The 15943-nt window shown below is 42.2% G+C and overlaps 1 protein-coding gene across 1 annotated transcript; it reads left to right on the top strand.

The window, feature by feature from the left end:
- Positions 1 to 57: 57 nt before the first annotated feature.
- Positions 58 to 10977, top strand: LOC115669528 (premnaspirodiene oxygenase-like). Its single transcript, XM_056305744.1, has 2 exons — positions 58 to 1088; positions 10238 to 10977. Exons 1-2 carry the CDS (start codon positions 186 to 188, stop codon positions 10853 to 10855), a joined length of 1521 nt encoding a protein of 506 aa, XP_056161719.1. The 5' UTR covers positions 58 to 185; the 3' UTR covers positions 10856 to 10977.
- Positions 10978 to 15943: the final 4966 nt, after the last annotated feature.

Consider the following 15943-nt stretch of genomic DNA (forward strand, 5'->3'; position numbering starts at 1 on the left):
CTTGAAAACTTAAGTGATGTCGGCAACTTTGAGATGCTTATTTAAAACAAGACTCCAACTGTCTGAGAAAACGACGTTCGAACAACTAGAAAGATCAAATGCCAACCAGTGGATAACAAAACACAATAAAGATAGCTCAAGATGCTTGACCAAAACACGAGCACCACCCATTGTTAGCTTTCAGGATGCTTCAGCTCTCTGCCTTTTCCTTCATCCTTTCACTGTCTCTCTTTTTGTTCATTCTAATCAAAGTGATCTCTAGCAGACATGGAACAAAAGGGTTCAATCTGAGGTTGCCTCCAGGCCCTAAGAAGTTGCCACTGATTGGAAATCTGCACCAGATGTTCGGCGAACTCCCTCACCATCGCCTAAACAAGTTAGCCAAAACATATGGACCGGTTTTCTATCTTCAACTCGGCGAGCTTCCCGTCGTAACAATTTCCACTCCTGAAGCAGCCAAGGAGGTCCTCAAGACCCACGAGCACACTTTTGCCGACAGGCCACCGTTCCCACAATTGTCGAGCTACGACAACTCGAGCGTGTTCTTCGCTCGGTACGGAGAATATTGGAGACAAGTCCGCAAGATCTGCGTTTTGGAACTTCTGAGTGTTAAGCGCGTGCGGTCAATCACATGGGCGCGAGAAGAGGAGGTGAACAGTCTCGTTGAGTACATCGGATCGTCGTCGGGTCTCCCTCTCAATCTCAGCAAGAATATCTCTGCTTGCACGAATTCCATCATTTGCAAGGCGGCTTTTGGCCAGAGGTGCAAGCAGCAGGACGAGTTGATCTCGACGTTTGAGGACGCTATGAGGTTGGCAAGCGGGTTTGGCCTAGGCGAGCTTTTCCCTTCCCTATGGTTTCTGATCTACATTAACGGGATTAAATTCAAGTTGGACAAGATAAAGCGGAAGTACGACGAAATCTTCAATACTATTCTTGCTGACCACAAAATGCAACGAGAACAATGCTCTGGTAGGCCAGAAGTTGCGTCGGATAAAGAAGATCTGGTCGATGTGCTACAGCGTCTCCAGGAGTCTGACGAGATCGGGTTTCATCTTACCACGGACAACATCAAAGGCGTCATCTTGGTACGTTATCTTAATATATCTTATGATCACATCCCTGGCTATTAGCAAAAATCATTATTATATGAAGAAATCATTGACATCAAGTTGTGAATCGTTATTTTCTTTCTATATATTCATTTGCCAATGCACAATTCTTATGGAAAAATATGAAGAAATGCATTTACAATAAGGAAAAAAAAGGATATAATCAAAAGGATTAACCTACATAACCTACAATGTAACTGACGTATAACATAATATTAGTCATGTCTCGCAACTACCATTATTAACTTTTTTGTCAAATCTTATTACAAGGACGAATAATGTTCTTGTACACCCATAAAAAAACCATTCTGTGAAGAAACATGAAAGTCAAAGTCGTTAATGCATGACATACAGATTTCCTTAAATATGTAAATCATAATGTTAAAAATATATGCATTCATGTATGTATATATATACACACACAAAGCATTATTTGTACCATGTTATTTGATGTTAGAAGCACATGTACAGGATAACCAATGTTATATGATGCTCGAGAGAAAATATATTTTAATATGTATCTTTTGAAATAATAGCTTCCATACAATATTCCCATGTAACTTTTATGAGATTAAAAAGTTCAAATACTAAAAACTTATACTAGCATGTTGCATGAGACCTATGAATTTATGATTATGTGGAATTAATCACTCTTTTAACAATTTTTTTTATCTTATTGATACCTCATATTGAATATTATTTTTTCGAGAAAAATGAAACACAAATAGCAATAGGATGGAGTTGAGAAAAAAAAGGGGTATAAACATTAATTTTTATTTTAAATAATATATGTCAATTTAATCTCTTTATCAATAAGTCATTCAGTTATCTATACTATTTTTATATTAAAAAATTAGATGGCGATCCTTGATTGTGGTATTTTATTATATAGCAATCAACTTTAAGAGAGAAGCCTATTTGCGAAACAAATATGAGAGGTATTCTAGAGAAGGCTATGTGATTGGTTCAAGCAGAGGGATATTTTGGGTAATGAAGAAAATTTGGAAACACGCCTCCACTTGAAAACATCCCTTCATTTTATGTTTCGTCCAAATAAGCAACCAAGCAGGGGATGAAATGATTTTTTGAATAAGTAAAAACTGAACATATAGATGCAACCCGTTTAGAAAAAGTTTGTTTTTGAGCACAAGTAGCGATGTTAGTAGGAAAAGGGAAAGAGAAATTGCAAGCGAGAGTTAATATTGGTTCAGATTGAGTGTGCCTGTTGAACTTCACTGCACAAAATATTTATCACTGTTGCGGAACAACACCAAGAGATGAACAAATCGAAAAGCTCACATAGCAGGGATGAAAGCAAAATCGAATTACACGAGACACAAAATATATGTGAAAACCCAAAACGGGAAAAACCACGGGGAGAGAGAGGGGTTTCACTATCTTCAACAACGAATACAATCGAAAAGCTCAAAAAACTACTTGGTGAGCCACAAGATCTAATGATCAAATAAGAAGATAGAAAGAACAAATAAATGAGAGAATGTGGAGGCTAGGGTTAGAGATGCGTTGCGCAAGACATCTCTTTTATAGTCCCCCTTCAAAAAACCCCTAAAATAAATGTGCATGATCCAAAATACCCCTGTCATCAATTTGAAAGTCAAAACCCAACAAATCTCTACCTTGACTTCAAATCTCCGGAAGAGCAATATATCAAATGCCACAAAACCTCTCTCCCTCACCACCAAAAGTGACCACACAAGGCCACCCCAAAATAGCGGAATTGACGACGTACACCCCTAAGCCTACGTGAGCATACTCAGTGTAGGAAACAAGGGATGAAACACCACCAACTCCGCTTAGCCAACTCAAATGGTGAAAACGCCAATCAAGTCGAAGCAATGCTTGAACTTTGTCAAAGGAACTAGTTTGGTCAACATGTCTGCCAGGTTATCTGCCGTGGGTACTTTCTTCACCGTAATCGTACCCTTAGCAACCTCATCACGCACAAAGTGATACCGGATGTCAACATTTTTCGTTTTCTCATGATACATCGCATTCTTGATCAACTAGATTGCACTTTGGGTATCACAAAAGATAACGGAGGCCCCCTCCTGCTTCACTCCAAGTTCTGTAACCAAACGCTTCAACTAAAGAGCTTCCTTTGCCGCTTCCGTTGCTACAATATACTCTGCTTCAGTGGTAGACAAGGCAACCGTGTCTTGCAAGGTTGCTCTCCAACTAACCGCGGAACCACCAAGCATATAAACATAACCTGTCAAAGATCTCCTTTTGTCGAGATCGCCTGCATAGTTAGAATCAACGAAATTAACAACCGAATGTCTTATATCACAACTTCTATCAAAGACCAAACCTACATCCAATGTGCCTCGGATGTACCGAAGTATCCATTTCACGGCTTGCCAGTGAGCTTTCCCTGAATGTGCCATATACCTGCTCACAATACTAATAGCTTGGGAAATATCTAGACGAGTGCAAATCATAGCATACATAAGACTACCCACAGCACTAGAATATGGAACTCGAGACATCTCATCTTCCTCTTCATTGGTTTTAGGCGATAAAGAAGCCGAAAGCCTAAAATGGGATGCCAAAGGAGTACTTACCGGTTTGGCATTCTTCATGCCAAAGCGCTCAAGCACTTTCTCAATATACCTCTTCTGCGAAAGGTATAACTTCCCAACCTGTCTGTCTCTGCGAATCTCCATAACTAGAATCTTCTTTGCAGCTCCAAGATTCTTCATCTCAAACTCCTTGCTCAGTTGCCTCTTCAACCGTTGTATCTCTAACATGTTCTTTGCTGCAATAAGCATGTCATCCACATACAGCAGCAAATAAATAAAAGAACCATCATGTAATCTCCTATAGTACACACAACTGTCATGCGCACTGCGTGAGTGGCCATGACTTAACATAAAGCTATCAAACCTCTTGTACCATTGCCGTGGAGATTGCTTGAGACCATACAAAGAGCGTTTCAACCTGTAAATGTGATCTTCTTTATCCTCAACAACAAAACCCTCGGGTTGAGACATATATATTGTCTCCTCAAGCTCGCCATGTAGAAAAGTGGTCTTGACATCAAGTTGCTAAAGTTCTAGATCATAAAAAGCCACCAACGCAAGCAACACACGGATGGAACTATGTTTCACAACTGGGGAGAACACTTTATTGAAATCGATCCCCTCCTTTTAACTAAAACTCTTCGCTACCAAGCGTGCCTTGAATCTTTCATCTTCAACCCCTGGAATTCTGTCCTTTCTTTTGAAGATCCATTTCCATCCAACAGCTCTTTTGCCCTTAAGCAATTTCACAAGATCCCAGGTTTGGTTCTTATGAAGAGACTCAATTTCTTCATTCATCGCAACAAGCCACTTCTCAAATTTAGAACAAATGATAGCTTCACGGAATGTAGAAGGTTCTTCAATACTAAGCTCTTCAGCTACTGTAAGAGTATAGGCTACCAAATCAGCAAAGGCATATCTTTGGGGAGGCTTAATTTGTCATTTAGCTCTCCTTACAACCAAGGTCTGAGGTTGCTCAACTTCTTCAACATCATCTTTGACTGAATATAAGTCTTGTTGCTTACTATCACTTTCCGGCTGAATAGGAACATCTTCAAATGTTCTCTGTGGATGCTCCACGATAAACTCCACCTCCTTCCCAACATTTTCCTCCCGAATACCTCGTATACTCAATAACAACCTTTCTCCGATCAAGCATGGAATTTTCATCAAAAGTAACATCCCTACTGATTATAAACTTTGGTGATTGAGGATCAGAACACCACAACCTATATCCCTTAACCCCGTCTGCATAACCAACGAAAATACATTTCTTGGCTCTAGGTTCAAGCTTACCATCTTTTATATGATAATAAGCGGGACATCCAAAAACTTTCAAATTAGAATAATCGGAAGGTTTACCTAATCATACTTCATTTGGAGTCTTACATTCAATTGCGGTTGAAGGAGAACAATTCACCAAATAACATGTTGTGTTCACGACTTTGGCCCAGAAATCTTTCCTTAGTCCAGCATTAGAGAGCATACACCTAGCTCTCTCTAAAAGTGTCATGTTCATGCACTTTGCCACCCCATTTTGTTGAGGTGTGTGCCTAACTGTTCGGTGTCGGACTATCCCTGAATCTTCATAGTACTTGTTGAAATCACCTCCGCAAAACTCAAGACCATTATCTGTTCTAAGACGCTTTATCTTCTTTCCAGTTTGATTTTCAATCAACATCTTCCACTTCTTGAACGTATCAAAAACATCATTCTTACGCTTCAAGAAATAAACCCAGACTTTCTTAGAAAAGTCATCAATAAATGTCAGAAGATAAATTGCACCACCTTTAGATGTAACTTGTGCAGGTCCCCACAAATTGGAGTGAATATAGTCAACCGTGCCCTTCGTCGAGTGTACTCCGGTATTGAAATTAACTCTGCGCTACTTCCTGAAATCACAATATTCGCAAAAGTCAAGTGAGACCATATGATCCCCATAAAGTGAACCACATTTACTCAAGATACACATTCCTCTTTCACTCATGTGGCCCAACCGCATATACCACAACATTGATTTCTCAGATTCTGAAGAGGATGATATATTTAAAAAATCCACAATGGTACTTCCCTGCAAGACATAAAGACCATTTTTCTTGTTACCTCTCATCACAATCAAGGAGCCCTTTGAAATTTTCAAAACTCCACCTCCACCTGCGTACATGCATCTAGTGGAATCCAAACTATTCAACGAAATAAGGTTCTTCTTCAAATCTGATATGAGCCTAACTCCTGTCAAAGTTCTTACTATATTGTCATGACATTTGATCCTCACCGTACCAATACCCACAATCATGTAAACTGCATTGATGCCCATCAAAACTGAACCCCCACTTACTTTCTCATATGTGTAGAGCCAATCTCTATTTGGACACATGTGGTATGAACATGCTGAATTTAAAATCCATTCATCATCAACACGACAATTCGAAGATGAAACAGTAAGAACATTGTCTGCATCAGCTGACTCGTTATCTTTCACTAGACAAGCCGAATCGGAACTTTCCATCGATTTCTTCCCCTTAGCCTTGAGCAAAGGACACTCATTTTTGTAGTGTCCAAATTTATGACAATAGTAACACTCCACCTTACTCTTGTCTCGGTCTGATCTAAACTTCGAATGTCCTTTACTACTAATGTGCTTATCAGGATGATTCGACCTTCTCCTAACAACTAAGCCTTCTACTTTATCACTGGCAAAAGTACATCAGAAGTGCCACAACTTGTGTACGGCGATCACTTTGGTGCCATAACTTTTTTTCGGATCACTTTGGTGCCAACTTTTTTGAAAAACGATCATTTTAGTACCAATGCTGACGTGGCTCACCGGAAATCCGATGTGGCGCTGACACGGCTCGCCGGAGAGGTCCAGTCAGCATTAAAAACCAAAAACGACGCCGTTTAGCCATCTGACGTGTACTTTTTAAAAAAAAATTATATTATATTAATAAAAAAAAATGGTTGCAGCAACGGCGAGGGAGGCCTCGCCGCTACTGCCGCCAACCCACCACCACCAGGAAGGGCCGGCGGTGGTGGGCACAATGGTCGGCGAGGGTCGCCAGCCCCTAGTCAGGGCCCAGCGACCCTCGCCTCGCCCAGCGAGGGCCAAATCCGGCGAGGTCGGCCTTGCCTCGCGGCGAGGCGGACCTCGCCGTCGCCGGGTCGCGACGGCGAGGTCGGCCTCGCCTTTCTTGGCGAGCCGAGACCTCGCCGTCGCGACCCGTGCGATGGCAAGGTCTAGCCTCGCCCAACAAAGGCGAGGCCGACCTCGCCGTCACCGGGTCGCGACAACGAGGTCGGCCTCGCCTTTTTGGGTGAGTGAGACCTCGCCGTCGCGACCAAGCGACGGCGAGATCTCGCCTCGCCTTTGTTGGGCAAGGCGAGACCTCGCCGTCGCTTGGGTCGCGACGGCGAGGTCGGCCTCGCCTTTGCTGGGGGAGGCGAGACCTCGCCGTTGCGACCCAAGCGACGGTGAGGTCTCGCCTCGCCGGATCCGGCCCTCGCCGACCACTGCCGGCCCTTCCCGGCGGTGGTGGGTTGGCGGCAGCAGCGGCGAGGCCTCCCTCGCCGCTGCTACAACTTTTTTTTTATTATATTTTTCTAAAAATTCGAAAAAAAGCCACATAATTTTCACGTGTACAAGTCAGGCCATTTTTTTTAAATATAAATGCCAGGTTAGCTTTTTGGCCGGAGTCACTAAAGTGATCTATTTTCCTCCGACTTGACACCAAAGTGATCCGAAAAAAAGTTATAGCACCAAAGTGATCGCCGTACACAAGTTGTGGCACTTCTGGTGTCCTTTTGCCCTTTATCACTACTACCACTCACATTCAACTTTGTATGCATCTCCCCAGAATTCAACATGGCCTTCACATCCTCAAGAGTTATGGATTCCCTCCCATATAGCATAGAATTCACAAAATTCTCATAGGAGCTCGGTAATGAGCATAACACAATTAGGGCTTGGTCTTCATCATCTAACTTCAAATCTAGATTTTTCATATCCATCACAATCTTATTAAATTCATCTAGATGTTCTTAGATAGGAGTACCTTATTGCAACTTTAGCGTGTCAAGACGCTGCTTCAAGAATAATCTTGTTGTAAGAGATTTCTTCATGTAGAGGCTCTCCAGCTTATTCCACAATCCTGAAGCCGTTTCTTCATCGCAATCGAAAAGCTCAAAAAATCACTTGGTGAGCCACAAGATCTAATGATCAAACAAGAAGATAGAAAGAATAAAGAAAGGAGAGAATGTGGAGGCTAGGGTTAGAGATGCGTTGCGCAAGACATCTCTTTTATAGTTCCCTTTCAAAAAACCCCTAAAATAAATGTGCATGGTCCGAAATACCCTTGTCATCAATTTGAAAGTCAAAACCTAACAATTACAAATGCACACACTTATGTGACCCCTCACTCGCCCACAAGTCTCTCACTTCACTCACACACTCCTCACTTTAATAGATTCACTTCTCATACTCGGCCTCACTCCTGTTCGCGTCGCTGACAACACCACAACAACACACTCTTACACCACCCACTTCACCAACATAACATTACTCTACACACTCTCTCACTGGACGCATCACATGGAGCACTCCTATTTATAGGGAGCTAATGTCGGTGGAGTCATGTAAGCATTATTGCTTGCCCACTTGCTCTGGCAGATTTCTTTCCAGAGAAATCTAGAGGTGGCGCAAGTTGACAAGTAGCTCAACTTGTTACCTGAATTTACTTTGGAAATATCTAGAGATCGAAGCTTTAAGAAAATCTAGTGGAGGAGAGAGAGGGGGCGGTGCTCTCTCCAGCAATGCCTACTAGGGGTGAGCGGTTTCAGGTTCCCTACAGGTTCCATGTAGAACCTGAAACCTGTCCTTGGGCATAGGTTTCTCATTTTTTGGAACCCGGAACCTACCCGTCGGAACTTAAAACCTGGAATCTACCCTGGAACAGGTTCCAGGGTAGGTTCCAGGGTCTAACAGATTCTTTTTTTATTAATTTAATTTTTAGTTAAACAAAACGAAAATGAACGCAACAATACTGAATGAGCTTATCATTCGTCAAAGAGAATACAAAAGATTAGTTTTCCTGGCATTACGATTCAAACAACTATAATTAAGATGAGAAGTCATTGTGTGAATCGATACTACGGGTGAGCGGTTTCATGTTCCGTATAGGTTCCACCCATGATAATAGGTTCCTCATTTTTTGGAACTTGGAACCTACCCTATTACAAGTTCGAGGGTCGGTTCCAAGGTTTACCCAGATTCCACCTGTATTATTAATTAAACAATTATAGTGAATCATCACCTTTAATGACCACCACTTGCTGCTATAATCCACTAACCACAACTTATATTTAGACACGTGAAGAATATGAAATATTAACAAGTTATAAAATGAAAGCTCAGATTAGTGATTCCAGATTATACACTTATCATCTAACGCCATGAAACACTGCGGGATCACGCGAAGACATAGACCAAGTTAAAATACAAAAAACTTATTTAGGTTTCAGGTTCCAAGTTCTAGGACCTAGAATCTACCCGTCAAAAAAGGCTCCTCAATTTTTGGAACCTAGAACCTATCATGTATACCTTGGAACCTGGAACCTATAAGTTTCCACAGGTTAGGTTCTCAGATTTCAAGTTCTATCCTGGAATCACGATCTGGCTATTGTAGCCCAAATAGGTTAAATCCGCTAGTGTAGTGCAAATACCGCCTTGCGTGGAAATCGCCTCCTTCTGCAACTACCTCATTATAGATTGCGTCACTAACGGACTCTTCCAACGGTTGTTCTCACATCTTGTCCACACGACGTCGTAGACTCACTCCCAAGACCATAAACTACGTCTCCGAAGAGCATACGAAGATCTTCCCACACACTTTTTCTCTCACTTAGGCAAATGTCTTCACTCTAAGTATTACCACTTATCTCGTATGTTTACAAAGGGGGTTGACACTCTTGCTAGCTCTTTGGATCAACACTTAATCGACTGCAATGCAACAATGGAGAGACAGACTCGAGAACTCTCTAAAAATGCTTCGATTTCTCGAATTCAAGCACTTATAGATGGACTCAGTTTGGCTCATCGTTTGGTCTTCTTATAGGCATCCAAATTTGAACGTTAAGCATGGATCTAGTAGCCATTAGTGTCCATCTGTCTACAGGTAACAGAGCTAAGAGAAAATTTCTCAATAAAATAAAGTGTAGAACCTTCAATCAATCTGGCCAGTCAAACAAATCCTCTCTATATGGCAGGTTCTGAGCACATCAATTCATCAATCTCTATAGATGGAAAGTTTGTATTGACATCATTCGTCGTTGCAATGCTTCCACACTTGCTTCTACGTTCTCCAGTACTTAAAACATTTTTCTTCCTATAAGATTGTCTCTACCTTGATTGTTAACGAAGTCTCTATTAGAATAGCCTCGGGTTCATTTTAGATCGATATTCATATAATATAGCTTCATACTTGATCAAATCGATTAAATACTCAAATAAGTTTTACTATCGTCAAAATCATTTCCGAGATGCTCGCAAAATATTATATATAGTGGGGTATATTTGCATGACTCTCGCAGGATATAATTGCCGCGGGAAGCGAGACATCATCGACAATGCTCATATGGGCGATGTCGGAAATGCTCAAGAACCCAAAGGTGATGGCCAAGGCGCAAGACGAGATACGGCGGGTTTTAAAGGGAAAGGACCGTGTTCAAGAATCAAATACCGAAGAACTCCATTACCTGAAGTGTATTATCAAAGAAACTCTCAGAATGCACCCACCAGCACCATTGATCCCCAGAGCACCGACGGAAGGATGCAAGGTCAACGGATACGATATTCCTATGAACTCGAGGGTCATTATTAATGCATATGCTATAGGAAGAGATCCAAGATACTGGACAAATCCGGAGACATTCGAGCCGGAGAGGTTTGTCGAATCTTCGGCGGATTATAAGGGGATGCACTATCAATTCCTTCCATTTGGATCTGGTCGGAGGATCTGTCCAGGCATTGCATTCGCGGCAGCCAGCATCGAACTTATACTTGCATCACTGTTGTATCATTATGATTGGAAGCTAGCAAATGGGCAAGCCCCGGAACAACTCGACATGACTGAAGTTTTCCGTGCTACAGCTGGGAGAAAGGATGATTTGTATGTAATTGCTTCACCATGTGCTTTGGTTTCACCTTGATAAAAGAAGGCATGTGGGAGACCGTCCTTCATTGAAAAATGTATCATTTAAGAACTTTGTGTGAGATTGAACTGAAATAAGATTGAGGTTGTCCGTAGTTCTGAACCAAAACTTTTAAACGACATCCAGCCTGTCTCTTCTTTTTCTGGCCATTCGAACTTTCACTCGTCAAAAGCAACAAAATAACATCAGCCCACTATAAAATGAGAGATCAGGAGGGAGGATGAGGGTGTGAAAATTCATGATACACCCCGACAAATTTGTTACATAAATATGTTCAAGAGAACATTAAAACAAATTTGTAGGTGGTCAAGCCATATGACACTCGATGCATGAGTAATATCCACAAATGCTTGTGAGAGCACATATATTGATATCATGTTTGATTTCAACTAAAAGTTTATTTGTACACATATAGATTATCTTTTTTGTGTTACACTATTAATGACGTTGACCCATTTATGCTAAACAAACCAATTTAATTACGTGCAAATGGTTCGTGTTGAGAATCGTTGCCTCTAAATAGATTGAGAGAAAAGGCTCTTAAAACGAAAATGAAACACATTCATTATGAAGATGAGAACAGCCGATACATCATTATGTGATGTCTGGGGAATAAGTACAGCGCAAGTGCCATAACTTTTGTACGGAGGACACTTAAGTGTCATAACTTTTTTTTGGCTCACTTGAGTGACATAACTTTCAAAAAAATGATCACTCAAGTGCCACTTACGAGGTGATCGTGAGGGCCCGAAACCGCGGCTTTTCCGGTCGAACGGTGACATTCCCGGCGAGGCGAGCACCACCAGCTTGAAGGGGGGGTGTCGGTGAATCATTCCATGACCTCCGTTCATCTCGAAATTTCTGTTTTAGCCTCCGTTGACGAAGGTAAAAATGTTTCGTAGTCACACAAATCGGCTCGATAAATGTGTGACTACGAAGCATTTTTACCTTCGTCAACGGAGGCTAAAACGGAAATTTCGAGATGAACGGAGGCCATAGAATGATTCACCGACACCCCCTCTTTAATCTGGTGGTGCTCGCCTTGCCGGGAAGCTCACCGTTTGGCTGGAAAAGCCGCGGTTTCGGGCCCTCACGACCAACCCCTCTGACAAGCTGGTCGTGAGGGCCCGAAATCGCGATTTTTCCGATCGAACGGTGACCTTCCCGGCGAGGCGAGCACCACCAGCTTGAAGAGGGGATGTTGGTGAATCATTCCATGGCCTCCGTTCATCTCGAAATTTCCGTTTTAACCTCCGTTGACGAAGGTAAAAATGCTTCGTAGTCACACAAATCGGCTCGATAAATTGTTTGACTACGAAGCATTTTTACCTTCGTCAACGGAGGCTAAAACGGAAATTTCGAGACGAACGGAGGCCATGGAATGATTTACCGACACCCCTCTTCAAGCTGGTGGTGCTCGCCTCGCCAGGAAGGTCACCGTTCGACCGGAAAAGCCGTGGTTTCGGGCCCTCACGATCAGCTCGTAAGTGGCACTTGAGTGATCATTTTTTTGAAAGTTATGGCACTCAAGTGATCCAAAAAAAAGTTATGGCACTTAAGTGTCCTCCGTACAAAAGTTATGGCACTTGCTCTGTACTTACCCGATGTCTGGGAAAGATAAAGAGAAGATAGATTTTAGATGATCGTATCATAACCACAACTTAATGGAAACATGTATGCTCTAGTTAACGGCCATTATGTATGATTGCTTGTTGGGTGGTTGATCCAAATAGTTAATACTTCAACAAGCATCTAGCTAGGATTCAAAATTTTTTACGGGTTGCTGAAGATGGAATAAAGAGTCTAGAAGGTTAAATAATTCATCACATTAAAGGGATGTTATGCCTATTTTGGAGGCAAAACGAGCCTCTCACAACTCGATATTGGCAAAAACCAACTGATTATCTGCAAAAGAACAGTAATTGAGTTTGATGGTCGCATTCCATATACAAAGTTTTGGTAGCCAACTTTGGGATACAAGCTTGGAATCCCAGCTATGCTTGCTAGTGATAAACAAAAATATTAGAGTTAAATTGCATAGCATATAGATATTAGAAGCATTTACGTATTTGTCGGACCAGCGGTAGATGGTTCCATGCTCAATTGAATTATATATACAAAGTTTTGGTAGCCAACTTTGGGATACAAGCTTGGAATCCCAGCTATGCTTGCTAGTGATAAACAAAAATATTAGAGTTAAATTGCACAGCATATAGATATTAGAAGCATTTACGTATTTGTCGGACCAGCGGTAGATGGTTCCATGCTCAATTGAATTATCTAGACTAAAGCCCCCATTAAAGACCTGATGGACGAAATTAGCATGTGGATTATTAAATGTTGGGAAGATTTAATCCTCTCAACAAATTTGGAAATCAAAAGGTTATATCTTCGGTCACAAGAAAAAGGGGAGAGATTGGCATCGTTGGGGAAATTCTGATGTGCACGAGGCGTGAAAATCAAGAGAAGATATAGAGGGAGCGACTCGCCAATGTTAGAAAAAGAATGAATATCTTTCCTTTTCTTTTATTAAACAAGCGATTCTGGTCAATAAAGAAGAGGGAAACTGTGATATTCTTTCCTTGAAAAGGCCCCACAATTTCAGCGATCCGGGCACAAGAATTTCCAAGAGAGAAAGGGACATCTTCTGCTAATATAGAGTTCCCCGATAAGGCCACCATATAAGCAGCATGAAGAGACAATAAAGAGGGAGGCAAAACATTTGTGACACACGACAATGAGGAGGATCTTGAAAGGGAGCCGCGACTAGCTTAGCTCCTCCTCACCGTCGATACCCGTGACACACCCCCAACGACCGACAAGCTACCGAGCTGCTGCCCTTCGTCCCGACGAGCCCAGTCCGCCACGCCCGTTGCAGCCGAGACTCGCCGCAACGCTAGAGCCCCGCGACAAGCCATGATCTGTTACAACCGATGCCGAGATGAGCTGCTGTCCCCTCCCTGTGTGGCCAAGTCGTCGAGCCGTCGTCTCCCTGCACCGCCGTGTCGACCTGCCACCGAGTCCCATTAAGAGCCGGGACTCGCCAAGCTTCTGTTTTTCTGTCCCGTCGTCTTTGCTGCCACCTAGCCTGACATCATCGAGTCGCTGCTCCAGCGTCGGCTGAGCCTTGCCGGCTGAGAATCACCACGAGCCACCGTCCCGTCAAGTCTCGTGATCCGCAATCCTGATCCCTATCGTTCGAATTTGGAAAGTTATCCACAAATTAGGTAAGATTATCTTCTAGTTTGATCTTTTAAACTTGTTGCCTATTTTGTAGATTTCTGCTATCTTTGAGTGAGTACGTAATATCCATAAAAATTTAAGAATCACCCCAAGTTAAGATTTCGTAAATTAACAATCCGATCTCTAAACACCAGAAGCACTACTCAACATGGAAAATTTTCCATCATATCCATAACACTTGGATTCGATCATTGATTTATCTTGTTTCCATGGCAGGCTGATCAGGTGGTTTGGAAGGAAGCTACTTCAACGAAATTTTTGGTTATTAGTGCATGGAGCAGTATAAGAACTCGAGCAAGGAAAGTGGCATGGCCCAAATTAATGGCATTTACTCCTAACATTTCAAAGCATGGTTTCATCTGGTAGCTTACATATTGGGTAAACTCTCAACGAAGGACAGAATGATGAGATGGTTTGCTGGTATAAATGACACTAGTGGTTAGAGGAGTGCCTCTCTGAATCCAGAAATCATTTGTTCGTGGAACATGCTGTTGCTACGGAGGCTCAAAGCAAAATTTATGCTAGGTCTGGAGTTACTCGAGTTGTATTCGGCTGGGACTTGGAGTAGTAATGGGCATGTAGTACTTGGAAAGGCAAATCCATCTCAAATGTGATCTTTAAAGTGACTTGATACGATGCAACAAATCCTATATGGCTATACAAGATTTAAAAGGGTTCATGGCAGGAGTCTTCTGTTTTCTAGCATTATTATTTTCTCCGATACTTACCTTGATGTTTATGTAGGCTAAGTGATTTGAAGACTAGTGAAACGTCATCTTCACATCATGTGGAGATCTGTTGAGCTTGGAGGTTGATAAAAAGTGAGGCTTGATACTGCATTTTGGTTCCTCCTGTAGCAGATTTACTTTGCTTTGTTTAGTACATCAGAAAAGAAAAGAAATTCTAGTGATTTACTCTTGCTTTCTACTATTGTTTTTTTTCTTTTTCTTTTCTGTATTCTAGTGATTTGCTCCTCCAAAGTAACGCAAGCAGAACAAAAGCTAGAAGCAGAGTGAGAAGAAACTCCTCCCTCTCCTTCATCTTCGCGAATCAATCTAACAGATTCTACAAGCAAAAACCATTACAGCTTCGATTTGCATCCTCAAAGACTCTCGGACTCACGACCCAAGGGATTAGTTTAGAGATTTTAGGAATTTGAGATCGAACAAATTCGGATGAAAATGCTCCTATCCATGGTGAGTATGATGGCACGCGACATGCATGTGGTTGCCGTTTGCTGAAGTTTTATGCCGCCGGTGAACTGGGCGATCAATTGAGACAATCACCAAATTCACGACCTATATTGACACAAACATTATAGGATAATTGTTGAAACCTATTTTTAATTTGCCCAAAATTAATTGCACAAAATTTAGGAATTAATTTTCTTTAATTCTTAAAACAAAAAAATATTTCTATTTAAATGCATTGCATATAGAAATTAGGTACATTTGCACTAATAGGGTCTATTAGAGAAGATTAATTAAAAAAGATTAAAAAAAAAAAACCGGATCGGGGCCGGGCCGACCCGGCCCTTTTTCTTTTTCCTTTCTTTTCCCCCGGGCCCCTTTTTCCTTTTCTTTTTTCCCCCTCCGCGGGCCCGGGCCCTTTTCTTTTCTTCTCCCCTTTTCTTCTCCCCCTCCGCGCGGCTGGGCCTGGCCCGGCCCGGCCCTCCTCCTTCCTTCTTCCCCCCGTCGCTCTCGTCGCCCCTGTTCGCCTCTGTGCTCGACGGCAGCGTGACGTACGGCGGCGCTGCTCCTCACCGTCGCTATCCGGCCAGAGGAAGGCCGGATGAGCACGCCGACGGGACTGGCATTAATTGCCAGTCCCGTCCTCCCCGAT

The sequence above is a fragment of the Syzygium oleosum genome, unplaced genomic scaffold, assembly GCF_021117445.2.
Source record: "Syzygium oleosum isolate NSW1041296 unplaced genomic scaffold, Sole_v2.1 Sole_v2.39, whole genome shotgun sequence".
Lineage (NCBI taxonomy): Eukaryota > Viridiplantae > Streptophyta > Magnoliopsida > Myrtales > Myrtaceae > Syzygium > Syzygium oleosum.